This window comes from Penicillium samsonianum, assembly GCF_028829775.1.
Source record: "Penicillium samsonianum strain IBT 33392 chromosome Unknown utg000001l_segment0_segment0, whole genome shotgun sequence".
Taxonomy (NCBI): Eukaryota; Fungi; Ascomycota; class Eurotiomycetes; order Eurotiales; family Aspergillaceae; genus Penicillium; species Penicillium samsonianum.
Window position 1 is genome coordinate 2,280,163 of NW_026643259.1, and position 19,851 is coordinate 2,300,013.

At 48.5% G+C, this 19,851-nt stretch overlaps 10 protein-coding genes across 10 annotated transcripts; 7 read left to right on the forward strand and 3 right to left on the reverse strand.

Moving 5' to 3' along the window:
• Positions 1-547: 547 nt before the first annotated feature.
• N7471_000883 (uncharacterized protein) lies at positions 548-2,525 on the forward strand (the record flags this gene model as incomplete). Its single annotated transcript, XM_057273604.1, has 8 exons — positions 548-621; positions 676-1,048; positions 1,113-1,381; positions 1,432-1,521; positions 1,577-1,693; positions 1,747-1,826; positions 1,885-2,208; positions 2,269-2,525. The coding sequence occupies 8 exons, from the start codon at positions 548-550 to the stop codon at positions 2,523-2,525; spliced, it is 1,584 nt and encodes a 527-aa protein (XP_057141783.1).
• A 587-nt stretch (positions 2,526-3,112) lies between these two features.
• Positions 3,113-4,680, reverse strand: N7471_000884 (transcriptional regulator family TF; the record flags this gene model as incomplete). Its single annotated transcript, XM_057273605.1, has 2 exons — positions 3,113-4,120; positions 4,174-4,680. The coding sequence occupies 2 exons, from the start codon at positions 4,678-4,680 to the stop codon at positions 3,113-3,115; spliced, it is 1,515 nt and encodes a 504-aa protein (XP_057141784.1).
• A 232-nt stretch (positions 4,681-4,912) lies between these two features.
• N7471_000885 (Short-chain dehydrogenase/reductase SDR) lies at positions 4,913-5,956 on the forward strand (the record flags this gene model as incomplete). Its single annotated transcript, XM_057273606.1, has 1 exon — positions 4,913-5,956. One exon carries the CDS (start codon positions 4,913-4,915, stop codon positions 5,954-5,956), a length of 1,044 nt encoding a protein of 347 aa, XP_057141785.1.
• Positions 5,957-7,945: 1,989 nt separating this feature from the next.
• N7471_000886 (uncharacterized protein) lies at positions 7,946-8,179 on the reverse strand (the record flags this gene model as incomplete). Its single annotated transcript, XM_057273607.1, has 1 exon — positions 7,946-8,179. One exon carries the CDS (start codon positions 8,177-8,179, stop codon positions 7,946-7,948), a length of 234 nt encoding a protein of 77 aa, XP_057141786.1.
• A 293-nt stretch (positions 8,180-8,472) lies between these two features.
• On the forward strand, positions 8,473-8,829 carry N7471_000887 (uncharacterized protein; the record flags this gene model as incomplete). Its single annotated transcript, XM_057273608.1, has 1 exon — positions 8,473-8,829. The coding sequence occupies one exon, from the start codon at positions 8,473-8,475 to the stop codon at positions 8,827-8,829; it is 357 nt and encodes a 118-aa protein (XP_057141787.1).
• Positions 8,830-9,290: 461 nt separating this feature from the next.
• N7471_000888 (uncharacterized protein) lies at positions 9,291-9,499 on the forward strand (the record flags this gene model as incomplete). Its single annotated transcript, XM_057273609.1, is given in 2 exon segments — positions 9,291-9,411; positions 9,426-9,499. 2 exon segments carry the CDS (start codon positions 9,291-9,293, stop codon positions 9,497-9,499), a joined length of 195 nt encoding a protein of 64 aa, XP_057141788.1.
• Positions 9,500-13,053: 3,554 nt separating this feature from the next.
• On the forward strand, positions 13,054-13,569 carry N7471_000889 (uncharacterized protein; the record flags this gene model as incomplete). Its single annotated transcript, XM_057273610.1, has 1 exon — positions 13,054-13,569. The coding sequence occupies one exon, from the start codon at positions 13,054-13,056 to the stop codon at positions 13,567-13,569; it is 516 nt and encodes a 171-aa protein (XP_057141789.1).
• Positions 13,570-13,759: 190 nt separating this feature from the next.
• N7471_000890 (threonine/serine exporter family protein) lies at positions 13,760-15,916 on the reverse strand (the record flags this gene model as incomplete). The annotated part of the gene is made up of 1 exon (XM_057273611.1): positions 13,760-15,916. The coding sequence occupies one exon, from the start codon at positions 15,914-15,916 to the stop codon at positions 13,760-13,762; it is 2,157 nt and encodes a 718-aa protein (XP_057141790.1).
• A 1,014-nt stretch (positions 15,917-16,930) lies between these two features.
• N7471_000891 (alpha/beta fold hydrolase) lies at positions 16,931-17,713 on the forward strand (the record flags this gene model as incomplete). The annotated part of the gene is made up of 1 exon (XM_057273612.1): positions 16,931-17,713. The coding sequence occupies one exon, from the start codon at positions 16,931-16,933 to the stop codon at positions 17,711-17,713; it is 783 nt and encodes a 260-aa protein (XP_057141791.1).
• Positions 17,714-18,382: 669 nt separating this feature from the next.
• On the forward strand, positions 18,383-19,662 carry N7471_000892 (uncharacterized protein; the record flags this gene model as incomplete). Its single annotated transcript, XM_057273613.1, has 2 exons — positions 18,383-19,507; positions 19,603-19,662. The coding sequence occupies 2 exons, from the start codon at positions 18,383-18,385 to the stop codon at positions 19,660-19,662; spliced, it is 1,185 nt and encodes a 394-aa protein (XP_057141792.1).
• Positions 19,663-19,851: the final 189 nt, after the last annotated feature.

Sequence of the window (19,851 nt, forward strand, 5' to 3'; positions counted from 1 at the left end):
AGCCATTCGGATACAATACACCGTAAATTATTGCAAATAAGCATTCTTCAATTGGTCTTTAGCTCATTTCCCCTTAGGAAACCAGAGATTTGATGGTACTAGTAGCTGTCAAAATCTTCAGTAACCCTGATGGGCTGTCTTCGGCTGGAGAAAATTTTCTCAACACAACTACCTCTTGTTGGGGGGGCATTTCGTCCACACTGTTGATTTTTCTATGATCAAACTGCTTCTCGCAAAAAGGTACGGTGGCTTTATCATGGAATAACTTGCAATATTGGCGACAGATTGGCAATGCGCTAGAGAGGGACTGGGAAACAAACCCTGGATAGCATGAGGTGTAGAATAAATGCCTCACAGTTACATCATTGACTTGCTAATGTAGCAGAGTTCATTAGATGTGACATAGACGCTGGTTGCAGATGTAGCCCCACAGTAAATCAAGCTATAAAAATAGCCTACATGAAGATTCAAATCACCCTCTTTCTTATACCTCAACCTTTTTATACCTCAACCAGGAGTTACATTCAAGAATCATTACCAGCACAAAATGGGTCATTTCCAGCAGCAAATGCCATCCATCTCTAATGAATTTGATCTGAACAACATACAGGGAGATATCTGGTCAGTTTTAGGACCTGGAAACCATGATGAACATTGGTGCTGACCTTGATTTAGGCCTGGTTTGTCCAAAAGATGTGAGAAGTTTATTTTCTTCACCATCAACAATCCTGCTCTTTTCAAACCTGGGCTGCACAAGCTCGCGGATCAAGTCATTACTTCCTCCAACCAAGCCCTGCTAGATCGCGCCAAAATCCAAAAGGTCGTTGCAGCTAGGACGGCGAAAGATGGCAACAAGGAAGAGTCAGGGTCAGGTCTCGGGGGCTTGGCCGGATCTTTGGCCGGAGGTCTTCTAACCCTGGGGCTTGCGCCCCTCACTGTACTACACGATATGCTCCCGGAGCATCAGCATATTCCGAGAGCCAAAGGATCCGACGATGCCGAAATAGTTGGTGTGAACATATCCTTCACCAACAGAGGCATGACCAAGGTAATATCATATCATTTCCCATTGAAGTATCAGACGCCGAACCTAACCATTCTCTTTTCCTTAGTTGAGCAGTGAAAAATTCGAGCATGACCCATTCATCAAGGGCCAGTTCCACGGCATGGTGAATGAAGGGAGAGACGAGGCACACCATTGGCTTCCTGAGTTCGCACAGAACTCCATTGATGGAGTGCTGCTAGTGTGTGGCACAGAAGACGCAGTCCAGGCAAAAAGAGATGACCTAGTCCGCAATTACTTCGGCAGGACCAAAGGCGCTACTGTTGTCTTGGAATTGGAGGGCAAGGAAAGACCCGGAAAGATGGAGGGGCATGAGCAGTAAGTTTCTGAACATTGATATTAGGCAGAGTCTATCTAACCCATTCTAGCTTTGGGTTCTTGGACGGAAAATCGCAGCCAATCGTCAAGGGCCTCGATGAGAAATCTCGCGGGACTCGCACGCACCACACTCGTCCAGGGTAGGTCAAAACAAGGCCTCATAAAACATTTTCTCAGACTGCTTACATATTCCAGAGTCATCCTATTCGGATACGATGGGGAGGATGAAAAGTCAAAGCATCCAGCCTGGGCCAAGGACGGCAGCATCCTGGTCATTCGCAAGCTCCAACAATTCGTGCCTGAGTGGAACCAGTATGTATGCACGTATTTTAATATTCTGAACCATGAACTAACAATGGATATAGGTTCGTAGAATCAGAGGCTAAAAGGCTCAACTTCACCCCAGGGCAGTTTGGCGCTCGACTTGTCGGACGTTGGCAGAGCGGTAAGCTGCAAGCTGTAGGAACACTCATACATACGATAAGTACTAAGAGATATTTTAGGAGCACCTGTTCAGGTGTATCCCGATGAGGACCCTGTTGCGAAGTTTGCCGAGGATGACCCGGAGAAAAAAATCATCGAAACATGGAATGCATTCGACTATCCCGAGGACAACCAGGTCAACTGCCCATTTGCGGCCCATATACGCAAGGCCGCTCCCCGATCTGGGGTCGGAAATTCGGACGTTTTCGACATCCTCCGCCGTGGTATTCCATACGGAGAGGAGCTCCGTGATGATGAGACGACTGAAACCAAATTGGACCGTGGCCTCATGTTCAAGTGCTACCAAACCAATCTTTCCCTTGGGTTCGAGTTTATTAGGAACCGTAAGTCATCACTCATTTCATGAAGATATATGTCTCATGCCACTGACTCTCATTTTGAAGACTGGATCAATCCCGATAACTTCCCCCCCGAAAAGACCGACTTCACTGGTGGCATCGACCCAGGACAGGATGCCGTTGTTGGTCAGTGGGACAAGAAAGCCACTGACAAAAACTTGAAAACGAGTATCTTTGATGGTCATGGAAAGCATAATCAGGTCACCTTCCAATCTTTTATCGAGTCCCACGGAGGTGATTACTTCTTCTCTCCATCGTTGAAGCTTCTCCGCGATCTTTCTAGGCCTCGTGCTTTTTTCTGAACATCCTAGTGGACTTCCTGTGAAATTCATAGATAGGATGTTTCGGTATACCCGATGAAAGCCTTGGAAGAGGAGCCAAACCTGTTTAGGAAAGGCGTTCCAATTCTCGCAAAAGTGGAATTTCTGTTTGACATTTATTTATCGATTAATTATGTTGCTTGTTCTTTTCCTATTTAGTAATTAATTTTTTTTTGTTCTTATTGCGACGATCTCAACGCGTACACGCAGTATTCAACCCTTTTTAAACTATTCACTGCGTCAATTTTAGCCTCTCGCGATATGGGCCGTGGTGGATAGATTGAAGCAGGGTTAAAAACGAAATGACATAGGCCCAACATTTGGATAGTAAATGCACCATTCTGCAGGCCAAATTATTGCGATCACTTTATTTTTCTTGGCGGAATGAAATCAACCTAATTCGTGTTTAGGCAGATGACTGCGGGGTAATTTTGAGGCTTTTACGCTGCTTTGCCATTGATAGATTGCATTGCCCTCATATATGTGCACTTAAAGCAGTCGATACCAAATAATCTGTGTCAGTAGTATATATTGAACATACACTTGAAATGTGAACCCAATACCCAATATCAATAAAGGAATTCCTGGTGAGTAACCAAAAACAACTTCCAAATGAGCAATGAACAATTTCCCTCCAGCCTTCGCCCAATTTCATCCATCAGCTTCGTAACCCGACCACTCATAAACCACTCTGCCTGGAGTGGCTTTAGCAAGATAGCGTAACGAGCCAAGAGTAGTAATGCTCCCGGATGGTTCTGATCTAACAAATCAAAGTACTCGGGCAAAACCTGCATCGGCCACGAGTTCAGAGCATCCCAAACACTCAGAGTTGCGCCAAATCGTCGGGTGAACTCGAATGCTTCGGCCAGCTTAAAAGCTGCGTCCCGGTATATATGTATATCATTATCCGAAAATCTCTGGTCACAAGCGACAACTTCACTTGACTCTGAAATGGCAGACAGCAATGATACAAGTAAGGGCTCACTGGGGTCAGCAGTGACGCCGAGATTATCCCGCCATAGTGCTGCGAAAGGAGCCAATGGCCCATGTGTTAGTTCAGACCAGACATTACACAGCATGGAGCAGCCATTGCGCAAGAGACTAATCCAGTTCGAAGACGGGGAGCTTGCTTCCCAATTGTTACCGAGAAACAATACATCATCTTCACTTCCGGAGCTCAGGCCATAAACGACGAGGAAGAATGCATAGGCTAGTATTGCTTGACAATTATTGGTGACCACATGCATAGTTGCCAAGTGGAATGCTGGAAGTGCTTGGTCTTGGTGTCGGATTGCCTGAAGCATATATGATCTTTGGTTTGGGGGGTCGCTGGAAGCCAGGTGGAGCGCTGAACAAGCTAGCATGCCGTGAAGCAGGAATGGGAATTTGGCGGCTAGTTGGGGGACAATAATCCGGAACACATTGTCTGTATCTGGGCCACATGATATCGTTTTATATGTGGAGTTCAGATAATTATCAAAGAGGGTTGTGTTCTCGACGCTCAGTGATATGTTGGTTTCATAAGCAAATAGACTTGATATTCCTTGTTTCTCATCTGAATCTGGAGTTGTAACAATCTGCAAATAACAGTTAAAGTAATTATCTTCGCATAATTGCTGCTTCCACTTACAGTACTTGGAGATTCCTCGCTTGTGCTCATCGGTTCTTCTGAACTATCCGTCGACAACGCCAAGAGCGCCGGGTTTGTAAAATACCGCAAGGCATTTCCCCGAAAAAAGGTCTGCAGCGGGACTGAGCACCAGCTTTCATCATTTCTAGCAGTAAGATGATGCGCAGATGACCAGTGCGCCTTCATTCGCTGGATTGTGGCACATAAGTGAGCGCACCCCTCAAAGCGACAGGCCAGCCCATTGTGGATCGGTAGCGAGTCCACCGGAAACTGGGTCTCGTCTGGTAAGATTATAGAATCAATATGTGCTAGCTCAAACTGAGAAGCATATTCCACAAATGCCCGACGTTCCAAGCGATTGAAATGGTGGATCTCTTTGAGATGGCGGACGATAGCCCCTGGTTGAATGGCGTAGCGGCAGTGCAAGCAAATCAAAACCTGGTGGGCCGTGAGATAGCGTAACAGCTGAGATGGAAGGACTTCTTCCGGGGTAATCCCCGAGATCATGATAGAATCAATCGAATCAAGTGTGGTGGAAGATGTAAGACGAGAACGGCACCGTCGATTTCTCGGACATCAAGCTTAAGCCCGACCAGCCAATCACAGTCGAGAACGGCACCGTCGGTTTTTCTATATAGCCCTAGAGGTAGATATGCCATTCAACTATTTATACGCCCTCTAGCCCTCTCCAATTACATTTTTGAATTCATCTACTCTCATCTCTCCCAGCCACACCAAAATGTCTTTCTACAATTCTTACCCCGGTTTCCTATACCGCCAATTCCTAGTGTGCCCTCCCAAGGCACCCTCCACCACCTCTCTCCAAGGCAAAGCCGGCATAGTGACAGGCTCAAACACTGGTCTGGGGTACCAAGCCTCAGTCCAGCTACTAAAGCTCGGTCTCACACATCTCATCCTAGCGGTACGCAGCCTCCCCAAAGGCGAAATAGCGCGCAAGTCTCTCCTCGCCTCGCTCCCCAAGTCTACCAAGCCTCCTGTGGTCGAAGTCTGGGAGCTAGACTTGGCGGACTATGGCAGTATTACCGATTTTGTCAACCGTCTTCAGCAATCTGGCATCTTTATCGACTTTGCCCTCCTCAACGCCGGTGTTGCCAACTTCAACTACTCCCAGACTCCATCGACATCCCACGAGTCAAGCATCCAGATAAACTGGCTGGGCACCGCTCTGCTTACTCTGCTTCTCCTCTCCGAGCTCAACAAACAGGCTGCAGCTAATGCTACACGTCCCCGCCCCGTGATCTCAATCGTTGGTAGCGAGACTGCCGCTTGGGCGAAGTTCAAAGAAGCCCAAGTCTCTACTGCGAAGGGTACTCCTCTCATCGAAGTACTGGATGATAAGGCCCACTTCGATATGGGTGATCGATACTACACGTCGAAGCTACTCTACCAGCTCTTTTTTCTGGAGCTTGTCCGCAGCCATAGGTCTGTTTCTCACGGTGCGATTCTCAATATTGTCAACCCTGGTTTATGCTATGGGTCTGAGTTACATCGTACGGCTGAGGGCGCCTTTGGGGGTGTCCTTTCAGGTATGAAGAGGGTTGTGGGTCGTTCTCTCTCTATGGGTGCTCGGACCCTTGTTCATGCGGCAGTGCTGGCTGGCGAGAGCTCGGATGGTAGATACCTGAGTGATTGTAAGCAGGGTCCGTTTGCAGGGTATGGGGAGAGTGATGATGGTCGGAAGACGCAGACTCAGGTGTGGAAGGAGACTGTGGCAGAACTAAGTCGCGTGGTGGATATGGACAAGCTGTTGTTAGATATTTGATGGATCTATGATATTCTATCTTGGCCTTGGTATGGGTTTAGGTTGCAGAATTAGGATCTGATACGTATAGTCTCAATTTAATCCAGATAAACGAAAGAAACGGATATTCCGAAGAAATCTATAACTTTTAGATTCATCGCATCACTCAATTCTATCATTTTTCATATGGTTGTTCAAATCCTTTTCCGGGCTCATGTAGACTAACTATTTGCAAATACACGCAGTCCTTCGGGTCTTCTTCCATGTCTTCTATCACCTTTAACGCCGTCACAAACACGGACCCCCATTACTTCCCTCAGTTCTGTTTCGTCGGTTGGAGTGGCCAGAGTTTCGTGTGTGCTTGATGTGATTCTGGTAAGGCTATCCCAGCGTTCATGGGCCAGTCGAGATGGACTTTTCTTGGGCGTTTGGGTTGTATCCCCGTTGAAGCAAGGCCACAGGACAAAGATTGGCCAGGAAATGACCAGTCGTCGTAGATCCTCAACTTTGCTGAAGCCGAGTGCATAGATTGGTTCTTGGCACTCACAGATATCTCTGTTAAGTATCAACCCAAAGCCATAGGGTATCTATATAGTTGCGATTAGTGACACTTTCTACCCCTTCTTCTGTAGTTTACTCACTCTTTTGCAGCAGCTCAACTCCCTTCTAGGACCTTCAATTCTGTACGCCCTTGGGGTTACCGCCACGAGGGTAACTACCCTTCAATTTGGGGTGAGCACGTAACTATGAATCGGAAAAGCTTCATTATACCAGTTTGCCTTAGGCAAGGAGCAATTAAGAGATTTTGATGTGGCGGCCGTAGGCAAATTACCGTTGACCGCAGCGTCTTCATCGTCTTCAGCCCAATCAAAGTCACACCGGCAAATAAGGTCATCCCAATGCAAATCGGCAGCGGACAGCGTTAAAAGAGGTTCGCCGCACTGAGATTGCGCACGTACGCCGTTAGGTCATGACGCCGAGTGCTCCAATACGTTCTGGTGCCACGGCGGTGGGTGGCGTGACGAGCAGAGTCCTTCAGAAGCTTCTGTGCCTCTGAGGAATTACTGCCGAACGTTGATTACTGCACCAACAGCACTTTAACTCCTTCCCCCTTCTGTCAGGAGGGACTGTGTCGTTTGTTTTCTTTTTTGATGGCTGGAAAAGCCCGGCGGGGGACTCTCTTCGTGGTGTGTTTTTGGACGTCTTCACAGTCATGCACTTCGTCGTAGAGTCTATAGATGACTTAAAGGCAAGTCTATGAAGAATAACACCCTTTTCATCTTCCGAAAACTCATCCGCTTATAACAGATCATTTTCTTCCTCCTCGGAAAGATCTTTTATAGAGTCCGTATATTGCAAGTTCAATTCCACTTGTTTTTGGATGTGCATTTCTCTCATTTCGTTAAGTTGTGACTCGGTAAATTTGTGAGAAAATAGAGAAGGGTTATCCCGCGGAATTACCCTTGGTGCGGGTGTTCGATTGAGTTCCTTAGGGCGCCTAGGGCTAGTGATCATTGCGAGTAAGAGGGTACTGATAGATCCACTGATGGTTTCTAGGCGGGCTAGATCGGACGCTTTAAAGCCTCGCGTATAGAGCCAGGACCAGATACTATCAGTGATCGAGTCAATTGTTATCTCCGACTCCCGCGTTCTTCGCGTAACATTAAACGCACTAACTCGGATAATGCTATCCGCGACCTAAAATAGAACTGCTGAATCCCTTTAGTTTGCGTGAGGCAAGCCGCAACTTTGATTGCAAGGGAAACCATCGTGCCACCCCTCCAGTCACGAAGTTTTTCGACCGAGATATCACGATGTATCTGATAGATGTGATGCAAATATCAACATTGATGGTATCGGCATGTGAGTAATAGCAATTGACATGTGTACGTGAAGCAAAAGTTAGAAGGTAAACAAGGTTGGTAGGTTATCAGGGTTGCGCCGGGCAGTGTCATCCTTTGGGACATGATGGGTCTCTTTCCTTCATACGCGTCGTACCAGGGCTTGATGTCATTCATGCAACCCATGACCCAAGGGGACGTGCGGCTGAAGGTGGGTATCAGGTTCCGGTGGCTTTGACTTGGCCATCCCGACTGGGAGTGTTCCCACCCGCTTTCGTTCCATGCCTGCTCCACCTTGCTCCGTCTCTGGTTCTCTTCCTTTACATATTTCTGCCTCCAGCAGCTTGACTTTCCGATGCCTGCTTCGTGTTTTGCGTTCAGGGGTTCCTGTCTGTTCGACCATGTTGCAGATTGCAACTATGCTTAACAACAGTCTCATTGTCTCTCGGTAACTTCGTCCCGTTCAATGTCTTTATCGTTGCCCGGGGTTGAGAGGCGTTGACACTGTGGTACAGTTATATATTCCGTATTGCTGAAGAAGAGCAATGATATACTTCTGTCTGGGCCAATGGCAAATGTCGCTTCATTTCGAATAACCTGAATTCTGAGATACTGTGTAGCTGTGCTGCACCTTTACCAGCGGGGTCAAGTGTAGTGGTGTCGTCGGTGTTCGGGAGACTTGGTACAACGACCTCAATGTCCAAGTCAGACGCGATTGTGAGGATTGAAACTCGGCTACCGGTTATGTCGGTGAGATCCCTTGTCCCACAACACCTTCTTCGTGCTCTGCAGGTCGAAGTTAAGGCGCGCACGAACCTCTTTGAAGTAGGTATACGCCGCAACAGCGCCCGCCTACCCACGCCAGAGCCGAACGGTGGGCTCCTGGAAAGGCGAATGGTACCATACGCCACTATACTCAGGCACAAAGGTGGGCTTGATTCCGATCGGGGATGCTCAAAAGGGTACTTCTCCTTCTTGTCCCCACCCGCACCCGAACCACCATCGTCTGCCTTCCGCTTCTCCTCAGACAGCTCCCCGCCACCTCCGGCCTGAGCTGCAGCCGCAGGACTGCTAATGGCACCGGCTGTCCCAGAATCCTCGTTCTCATCATCCTCCGGCCCATATCATCATCTTTCGGCTTGTCCTTGCCACCCTTGCCATCTGGCGGAAACTGATATCATGAAGCAAGTATTGAGAGTTGAGAGCAATAGAGAGAAGGACGAAAAGTGGGTGGATCCGATTTCTTCATCATCGAATCGCGCTTTAAATAAAGGGGAACAATAGCGTTAACACCCCTCGGCCAAGGGCAGCTCCCCGCTCTTTTGGCCCAGTATCCAGGTTTTGGTTCGGCCTCGCCGTAAGCACCATATGTTGGATTCGGTGGGGCTTGGGAGGGCTGTTGGCTATTCTGGGGGAGCCCATCTTGTGCCTCACTCCTAAGATCATCGCTGGGCTCTCTCCTAATTGGTAGAGAAGTGCGTCCACTTCTATCCATGACTATCGAAATCTTAGCAATGCACCTTTGGTGTACTGCGTCTTTCACAAAGAACCAGCGAAGATCCATCCAGCGGTTCGAATTCTTCGCTCCACGCTTTGACATTAGGGTCTGGGTATTCATGTTGTCGGTGGATGAAGGTAAGAGTTCGCAGCTTGGACTGTGGCCGATTCGAATTTCTGGGAACTTCTTTCTGTGAAGACTGAGCTTGGACAGCTGCCTAGGTAGTGAGCGTTGGTGTGAGAGTGTCGCTTCTTGTCCAGTCTTTTATTCGCGCCATTCCGGTGCTGCCTATGAGGCTGATTCACTTGTTGTTGTCTTCTGAGTGTCAAGCCATATGAGAACAACACCAGCGCCCGGATATATAATAAAGCGCCTTTATAACACAAATGAGTGCGTTAGATGGTTCATATATTCTCAGAGCCTTTTTTCGTTAGACTTACATTTGACGCGTCCACGGGTGGTTTCCTTCCTACCCAGTTGTCGCCCGCCTTGGTAGCAGGTGATACCAATTATCCTCTTCATGTTAACCCGGAACTCTTGAGAAGCAAACAGACATTCCCATCCTCGGGGGTAACGTCGTGAAACCCTTCTTCCTCGTATCCTTCCAATTGTCGTACCTCTGGTAGTATACACTTATCGACCCTGTGATAGATTTTGAGATCCGAAACATTGAATTTCATCCGGATATGACTTAGACGATGTACCTCGAAATCTGGCTGAGCCAGCTTTTCAATCAGCTCATCTGTCAGGTTTCTGGCTCTGAGGGAAGAGAAGTGGATTTGTGAGGAGGTTCAGGCTGTTTTTGAATTATTAGAGGCTCCTGCTAACGGGCTTTAACTGGACACACTAACATCACTCTCTATCGTTGTCTTCCCTGCACTAAGTTGGATTTCTGGTATCCACTTCCGAGTGGGGAGGAGTTGTATGGTCAATTCCAGCAAATAGACTACCTCTTGAGTGACTAGATCGAGGGAAGTGGGTCTTAGAAGTCCTTGACAGGCATTCTTGTGGAGAAGACCAAGACACTGCTAGAACTTGATGTGATGCAGGCCGATAGGTATAAATGAAGATGGTTGTTGCTTCTTGCCCTTCTTCCTTTCATCGTTGATTGCTTCCAAGCGTGTATATAGTATAACTTCCCCTGCAATATCTCGTTCACGTCACAGTCATCAATGGCTGATGTCAACGGCTTCTGCTTTTGCTAGGTATGTCGCGAGTCAAGGAAGCTGAAGAGAATCCCTGTTGGTTTTCGAGGAGAACTTTTCAAGTGAGACTCAGATCTCTCCGGTAATGCTTTGAGCCTGACACTTCCTTCTTCCTGGAGCGTTTCTGGGCGCAAATCTCTTCGTCGTCAAGGTCTTCCAGATATTCCTCCGGTATATGGCGCTCGCTCTTCGTGCGAGGTCCCAATGACCATTCCCCCTGCTGCTGAAACAGGCAACAGCTTCAAGCGGGAGCTAAAATGGCGGTAGAATTCCCGGTTCAAGGGCCATTTTGTACTTCTTCTAAATGATGTATCAGCAACACTCATCAACAGAGACACATCACGCAAATGGGAAAACAATGAACTCACTCTACTTATTTATATATAAAGCCCATATGTTGCATTGGTCATACTCAAGATGAAGCTCGATCACAGTCCATAAAGGTAGATACACAACGGCACGTATGTTTTTCTGGCAGTGGCAGGGATCTGAGAAGGGTGGCATGATCTGCATCTTTTGGGAATTTCATCTTCGGCCAACGGAAAGAAGGGCAATGGTCTGGTAGTCGAGGGTTGGGATAAAGTGCTTGAGGTAGGGTCTCAAGGAAAGCTTCATTTTCCCCCCACAAACATAAGAGGCATATATCCAAATTCCACAAATTATCCGTAAGAGGTCCGATGGAAACCGCGGAACTCATCGAACAACGCCCGGAGGGCAATCTGGAACACTCCATGTTCACAGTTTGATGAAAATCGTCTGGGCACCATTGCTTCTTGGGTTGAATGGTCCATGTTCTCGACGAAGACTGGTGGTCAGGGGCTCTTGCGTATGGATTCAGTGTCATCGAACTCAAGGCCAAATCCATCACCGATATTCTCTCTCGTGGCATCCCCGATGGATTGATAGTTCAAGCGTAGCTTCTTTAGGTGTTTCTCTATCCGCCTTCTCATTTTGACATTTCATAACGTCTTCACAGAACTGCTCGGATTTCGCAATAATCGCCTTCAAAATTTGTGTTCTTCTTTTTCGCTGTCAGGCGCTTGATCCACTTCTTCCGGTCTTGTCATAAAGTGAAGCTTGAGGCATTACAAGCAGCACTAGAAAGAATACGGTCAGTAAATATGTAAATCTCCAAGGCTGTAGCAGCATCTGAGCGACTCGACGAACCGAAAAGCTCTTGTTTTCCTTATACCCCCGTCCCATTGACCACTGCAAGTTCACAAGCGAGGCCCCATGAACCATCGGAGGCAGGTATATCCCGCAGCTTCCACAATCTGGCGTAGTTGCTGCTTGTTAAGAAGGGAGGACCTCTTGATAAATGCCAGACCGTGTCTTTCTTTCTCCGTGTGTTGTACCGGCCTTGGCGTAGTTCATCCCTGTGATGAAGGCCTCATTTCGACCGGGTAAAAGGTCTGAGGTCAAGGTTTGAATGTAGGTGTCCCTAACGCAAAACGGTTCCCGGACTTCTAACCGAGAAAGATTGACTCCGCCGCCGGTGTTGTCCTCGTTGTCATCATCTCGGCTGTCTTCGTTGCCCTCGTCTTCTTCAAGGTCCGATTCAATACGGGATATTTTTGGAACTATCCAACCAATATCTCCGGCCTGCGCGTTCCCATTCGCTATTTTGGATAGTTAAAAGTGTGACTTGAACTTGTGTTTCTCGCCTCGTATTTGCACCTTACCTTTTGAGGATCAAAGATATATCTCTCACTTATCTTTCACTTCATTTTGCTTCTCCCATCAGATATCTCTCACTTGAGAGATTCCTCTGACGAGACTATATATAGCACACCCTCCTTCCTCACTTCGGTATTTGCGAAGTGAAATTTGTCAACAACGTTGGTGTGAAGAATCGGTTCCACTAGCTTCAATTGCTTGGAGGTATTAGCTATGTCCTTGCCTTTCAAATTTCAAATGGTATGTCCCTGGCTTTGAACTCACCTCATTATACGGAGGATGAAAAACTGGGTTGTAAGGAGTAGGAGATTTAAATATAACTGGGACATCAAGGTCACTCGTGGTCCCAAAATCGACCCTGAAGACCTATGGGACACTCCTGTCCATCGTTTTGCTGAGAGAATGGTGTGAGAGAAAGTAAGAAGATAGTTGAAAGAGCGACAGTGGTAAGTTGAATAGACAGCTTGGTCTTTTTCATGGCTGATTTTGAAGCCAGAATGTTGGAGGAGGTTGACAAGGATGGGAATTTGATCATGATGCTGAGGATATTTATACTGTTGGGAAAGATATTTGACTGTAAAAAGAAGGATTTCTTTGATAAAGTGACAAACAAGCAGAAGCAGACACACTTTAATGCTATGTCTAGAGAAAGAGCGCCAGTGCACTTGCCTCAATAGACTCTAAGACTGTTTTGGTTAAGAACATTGTTGGTAAACCCACCTCCAAGATCCCCTACAAACTAACTCCACCCCCTAATCCCACGGAGATTAGCCAAGCCATTCAGCCCCCCAACCCCCGAGCCGCCGAGCCCCTGGGCTAACTTTATAGTACGATTGATTTTCTAACCCATAACATCTCATATATCCCACATACCAGCCTCTAAATCCTATCTACAAAATGGCCTCCGGCCTAATCCTAAACCCGCACCTCCTCCTCCAAACCCTCCCACTGGCAACCAGCACGGCAACCCTCGCACACGCCCTCCTAGAACTAACAACCAACACCGCCTTCCTCCTCCCCTCTCTCCGCCCAACCTCCGACAAAATCCTGCCAAAATGGTACGCGCATGTCTTCAACCGCGCCGTATGGACAGTCCTCGCCCTGAACCTGGGCACGATAACCTCAGCCGCTGGCACGCTCTTCTTGAATCGCTATTACCCGCAAAAGCCACTGCAGACGACAGCGTGTTACTGGGTCGGGCTGGCTGGCGCGATCGGACATTTGGTTTTCGTGCCGTTTGTCGTTGGCCCGGTGAAGAGGATTGTGGATGATGTTGCTGTTAAGGAGGATTTGGGGGAGAGTGGGGTTGGCGCGTCGGTTGATATGGCGCGTTGGGTGGGGGTTCATCGGGTTCGAATGGTTGCGGACTTTTCGGCTTGGGTTGCTTTTATTGGGGCTGTTTTGACGTTGTAATTTTGGGTATTGGAATGACTGTTAATGGTGTATGTATATATGTAGTGATGTGTTGAGATGGTATGTATCTGTTGGTATGAATGGAAGGCTTTCTCCAGTCTCTAGAAATCAAGACGCCAAGGCAAATGATACAATATAAACAAACGAAATGTATCGCTAGATCAAATATTGAACAAGTACAAGCCCGAATCTACAAACTAAAGATCCCACTCCTCTTCTTCCCATGCGGGTAAACAATTACTGCGGAGATAAACAGCCCAACTGAGATACCAATAGCCGTCTGGATCATACCATATCCCAGCGAGGTAAGCGAGTTATTAGAGGTTGCACTAGTACTCGAGGCATTACCAGAGGCAACAGCCTCAGCATACTCCAGTCCAGAAATAATCGACCCACTAGATGCAAGACCCGACGGAACGAGGGTAAAGATACCCGGAATAATAGCAGCAGCCGCATGACCATGCCATAACCGACTATACAAATTAGCCAGCAGGCCAATCGTGAACGCGCCAACAGTATTAGCGACCTGATTCGAGCCGAGCTTCTTCGTGCTAAAGTAATTCGCGACGTATCCACAAAGTCCCATGAAGATAGTAACCGGCAGCTGTTTTGGCTTGGACTGATTAATCAGTGCAGCGAAGAGACAAAACAGCGCGACGAAGGGGAAGTGTTGGATATATTCGTTCCCCCAGACCTCCGGCAGATTCGAACACGTCGACTCCTTCGTAGCGTTGTGGTCCATCAACCCGTAGATTGTCGTTCCGACGGTAACGCCGTATCCGAGGAAGAGCGAGTAGATAATCGTAAAAACGAGGCGGATCGAGCCCGCGTTCATCTGATGCGACTGCAGCTCGAGACTACTGCTCAGCACGGCGAAGCCCGGTAGGATCATTGCGATGGAGGACTGCGCCATGGCCGAGAAGCAGAAGACGCGCTCGCCGTTGTGCTGGATGCTGCCGAACGCGCGCGCGATGAAAGAGGTGAGTACTGCAGCGGTGACTTCTAGCACATTTGAGTAGGTGGCCGAGTTTGGCGCGACGACGTACTGCATGAAGCCTACTAGACAGCCTAGTATGAAGATTATAGGGAGGTCCACGGGACGGGCGCTGAAGGCGTATGGGCCGACGGCGACGCTGGCGCAGCCGGTTAGGAAGATCAGGAGCCAGCGGTTGTAGCGTGGGTTGCGTTGCATGATCTCGTCTAGGTCGTGGGTTGCTTGTTCGACGCCGATGAGGTCGTGGACGACGTTTTTGTAGATGTTGTGTGTCTCTGCGAGACGGGAGAGATCTAGACCCTGCACTACGCGGATGATCTTTACCTCGGCGGTGCGGGTTAGCGGATCGTCGAAGGACATGAACATGCATCCCGGGATGTACATGAACTGGGCTTTGATGTCCAGTACGTTGGAGGTCATCATCATGTACTCTTCGAGGCGGTGGGTTGGGGCGCCGTATTTCATTAGAGCGCGACACAGCTGCATGATGTACTGTTGGCGGGCGAGAATGGCGGCAATGTGGACGGTGAGCTTGATGTTTTTCTTGCTTTTGCGCTTTTGCTTCTTTCGTTCTTTGGGATTCACGGGTGGGGGACCCGTGGCTCTGGGGACCCCGACCCGACCCAAATCCATAGATGCATTGACGAGGGAGGAAGTATAACTGTGGGTTGGTTTGCTGGGGTGACTGCCATTGTTGTACCATTTCAATTTGTCTTTCTTTCCACCCGGTGTCACTGTGCCGGATGGTGGGATGCTTTCTGTGTCCGGGTCTGTTTCTGACGTCGTGGAGACAACACTCATCCGGCTTGCAGTGTGGAGATTGTTGGCGTATACACGGAGTAGTTGTGACAGGAGTCCTCCGGGTGGACCGCCGGGTGTTGCCGTTCCATCTGGAGTTCCTGGGGTTGTCGAACCAGAACGTGGTTCTTCAATGCGTGGAGGACGTGGCTCGAACTGTGACCCCATTCGTTCCACCAAGAGCCGAGCTTGTGAATCATAGTCTGTTCCTGGGAGCCGAGCTTCTTCGTCGATTGCCCGGCGGGCCTCGAATCCTCGGATATCGTCTGTTGCTCCATAGTACTCTGGTAACATCGGCGAATCCAAGCCATCGGCCTCTCTTTCGTGGGGTCGTCCGAGTTTCTCGGCTATTGTGCCAGCTCGATTCCGAACCCGCCGGCTTGCTGTCCGCCATCTTTGGGAAGTAGAGATACTAGGCTTCGGGCTGGCCTCGTCTGGGTGAGAAGTTTCTGTGTTGGTATCGACATTTTGATCCTTGTCTTCAGCTCGGTCACTCTCGGCTGTCTCCACAGAAGGATGAGGGATTGGCGGAAACTTTTCCTGCGCCTCCGACATGGCGCCGCACGGCAAACTTGAATCCCTCCGGAAGTTGGCGGAAGTGTATTGACTTTTGTTCTTTCTAGATGGGAAATATCAGAGGAATAAGTCCTCTTTCAGCAGGCCCTCACAGCAGAGAGGCTAATGTGGCAACAGTCTGATAACAGAAGGCCCCACAAACAGTCGGTCTTCATATTTTTAAAGAGAAGAAAGAGAGAAAGGAAAATGGGGGAAGTGGGTTCTTTTTGTCTGAAATGAGGAGAACCCGGCTCAAGGCCCCACGTAATGCAATTTATGCATTGAAGTTATGGCCGTACGCGTTGCGTTCCCTATTAGCGCAGATATTAAGATTTTGCTCCTGGCCTGACCCAACTAGGAACAGACCATACCCGAGGGTACCTGAGAGGCCAATTATATTATATCTGACACTTCCACAGTGACAGCTAACATCTCACATCTGACGACATGAAAAAAAAACAAGCTTCTCAGCCACTAGCCCGTAATAACTTTGTTTCTTGCTGATCTTCTAGAGGTTTGCTATTAATCTACACCACATCAGCACAATAGCCGTGCTAAGGTTTTCAAAGGATTTCTTAAAAATTCTCCGAAGTTCCCTTCTGAAAAGCAGAATTAGAATTTTTTTCCTCTGGACCGCGCCTCCAGGGCTATTATTGGCGTGTGGACCATGGTTCCACCTGGTGAAGGAGGGATTCTAATTGGGCCTGCATATGTAGAGATGCTAAGACCAAAGATTCTGACTGAAGATACCATGCTATATAGAATTATTATAGGCATAGATGGTATAATATTCGAAATTCAGCTTTATCTTTATGTTCTCTCTTTATTCCCCAAGGTCCCATGTCGCACTAATCCGTATTAGGAGATATTTCCGCCCCCAATTAATTCCAGTAGACTCTGTCATCATATAAATAACCTCCAAGGTTGTAGGATACCTAGCTTCTCCACACCTGCCATCTTTGTCCCCCGCAGCCTCCACCAATATACAGGCTTCGCTCCAGCACTTTGCAAGAAATGGAGACTACATATCCAGTCTCTTATTTAAGCTGGAACGACAGCGGTCCCGCATCTATCGTTCTAATCCACGGCGCTTTCGTGACTGGCAGTTGGTGGGACCTCGTGGTCCCCCATCTCTCAACCAAATATCACGTTTTGGCCCCCGACCTGCCGGGCCACGGCCAATCGTCCCAACAAGAATTTTCAATTCAGTCTTCTGTGGATTCGGTAGCACAACTTATTCGCGACAAAGCGATTCACTCCCACGCACACGTTATAGGACACAGCCTAGGCGCTCGAGTGGCCATTCAGCTCGCATCTGCCTATCCTGACCTAGTGCAATCGGTATTTGTATCAGGGTTCGGGTCAATTCCTCGCACAGTCTTCACGCCTTATATCCCGCCTGCGATATGGGCAATGCAGCGCGTGGAAAACATGATACCCCGGTCATTAATTCGATGGGCTATGGACGGTACCGACATTCCTCCCACAAGCTTAAGCACGCTCACGCTTTGTCGACAAATCATGACACCTTCGCCTGAATTGCAATGGCCGTCGCCTTGGGCTGCGAGAACCTTGATTGTGGTCGCCGCAAAGGGAGGACTGGTGCCTAGTGCCGATAATAAGGAAATTGCCCTGCGGTTAATGAAGACCGCTCGCGAGAGCAATCCTGAGACGATCGCTTATGTCCATCCGGAAATGCGACATCCGTGGAATCGACAAAAGCCGCAGCTCTTTGCGGATACCGCTATAGCTTGGATTGAAGAGGGGAATATGCCCGATGGTTTTGAAAAGCTGTAGTGCATGAATGACATGGGAGATGAGGTTGTTCGCTAAATGAGTATCATAGATAGCCTGGAGAGGTCCAATAAGCAAGGAGGGGCGAGAGATAACAGTATCAAAGAGCCATGTGGTATACCATACCATACACATGTACATAATGCAGTCCTGCAAATACAAGGGAGTCTATAATAACGTACTTTTAAATATCTAGATCGCCAAGAGATACAGTTACTGTAATTTAAGCCGATCGAAGGTGCCTACATCGACAAGGCGGGCGGAAATATCTCCTATTACAGGTTAGCGTGACTTGGGGCTCTGGGGAGTCAAGAGAGAGTATGTATTCTACGTAGGTCACGTCACCTATGTAGGAATATGAGATTTGAGATTGATGGGAATTTTACAGCCTCATGTTTATTCTACTATTTGTATATATTGAACTCCTAATTAGTGACCTCAGTGCTGCCATCTCTACACTTATCCGGCACTCCCGACCCCACATCAACATACATCATCATCATCATCATCATCATCATCATCAGTCTCTCCAACTCTTCAATTGTTCCTATATCTCTACAATATCCACAACCTACATTATACAACCATTTACCCCAGCTAAAAACTTAACACCAACCACCAACCACCAAGCCATCCATGAAAATCCATGAAAATCCATGAAAATCCAATCCAATGCCCAACCCCAAATCAAAATCAAAATCCAACCCCCTCACAACCCCCGCAACACCAATAGCCCTGCAACCCCACCACCTCCTCTCCCCACCCGCAGACCTCCTAACCAACACCGCAACAACCCTAACAATAACACCCACCCAAGAAACCAAACCCGCCTCCCCGGCCTTCACAGTCCACCACATCCGCGCACACGAAACCCTCAACAGCCCAGACCGCACCGTCCCCCTTTACACCGTGTACGGGAAACCATGGCCGAACACGAGCCGCATAGTCTGCGACAGCGAGGGCGTGCCGCTGCTCGTATTACGACGGGCTTGGTTGTCGATGCGGAAGTGGGCGGTTAGACTCCCTGACCAGCATCAGCGGACTGGGGATTTATTGAATGCTTCGATGCCGTGGGCTGGCGATGGGCCGGGGTCTAGGATTGGGGTTGGGGGTGGGGGGTTTAGGCTTGAGGTGCGGTTTGTGAATGCGCTTGCGGTTAGGGAGGGATCTGGTATTGTTAGAGGGGGAGGGGGAGTGGAGGCTGATGTGTCTGGTTCTGTGCCGGGTGACGAGCCGCCGCCTTATAGTACTGTTTCTGGGATTGGGGTTGGAGACGGGGGTGGGAGTGGTCATGGTGAGGGGAATGCGGATGCAGATGCGGGGGTGGTACATCCACATCCACCACTCCCCAATTCGCATTCTCAGAGTCCAATAGCATCAAGACCAACGCATACACATACACACCATCCCCACTCTCCCTCCATTCTCCCTTCCTACGACTCCGTCCGTCGAGACTCACCTAATTCCCTACGAGATCTACTCGATGCAATTGAGCCGCCGCAAGAGCCGGCGCCGGCTGCACCGTTTCTTTCGTCTGCATATTCATTGCAGAATGCCAATGCCAGTACCAATACCAGTTCCAGTTCCGGTCCTGCTAATGCAGAAGCCGATGCACCCCCGGGCTCAAAAGTTGAGTTGAGAGTGATGCAGCTAGCTGCATCGGGTACGGGTGTGATGATGGGTAATCAGAAGATCATGCATATCACGCGACACAATGTGATGGACTACAGTAAATCCAAAACGAAGTTGAGGCCGAGGTGGGAGGTTGAGGTTGCTGAGGGTGTTGATTTGTTACTGGTGAGTGTTCTTTTCGTTACAATTAGGACGAGCTTGTTGGGTTCCCACGGGTGTTAGTCCTATTGATAGGATGTGTATACTGACATTCCATGTAGGCAGTGAATACCGTGCTGATTATGGCCGAGTCTGTGTCTTCTCGGAATAGATGGAAGTAAATATTGTGAAGGGGAATTGGTTGGTGTAATACAATAGAATTTGCATGATAGAGTGAGTTATGTAGGACTATGACTGTCACTTCCAATGGGTAAGAATTTTTGATTCTAAAGGATCATCTTGCCCCAACGGCCTCTCTCTTCTCTTCGCTCAAACTTTTTTTAACCATACATTCGTCAAGGGAACAGATC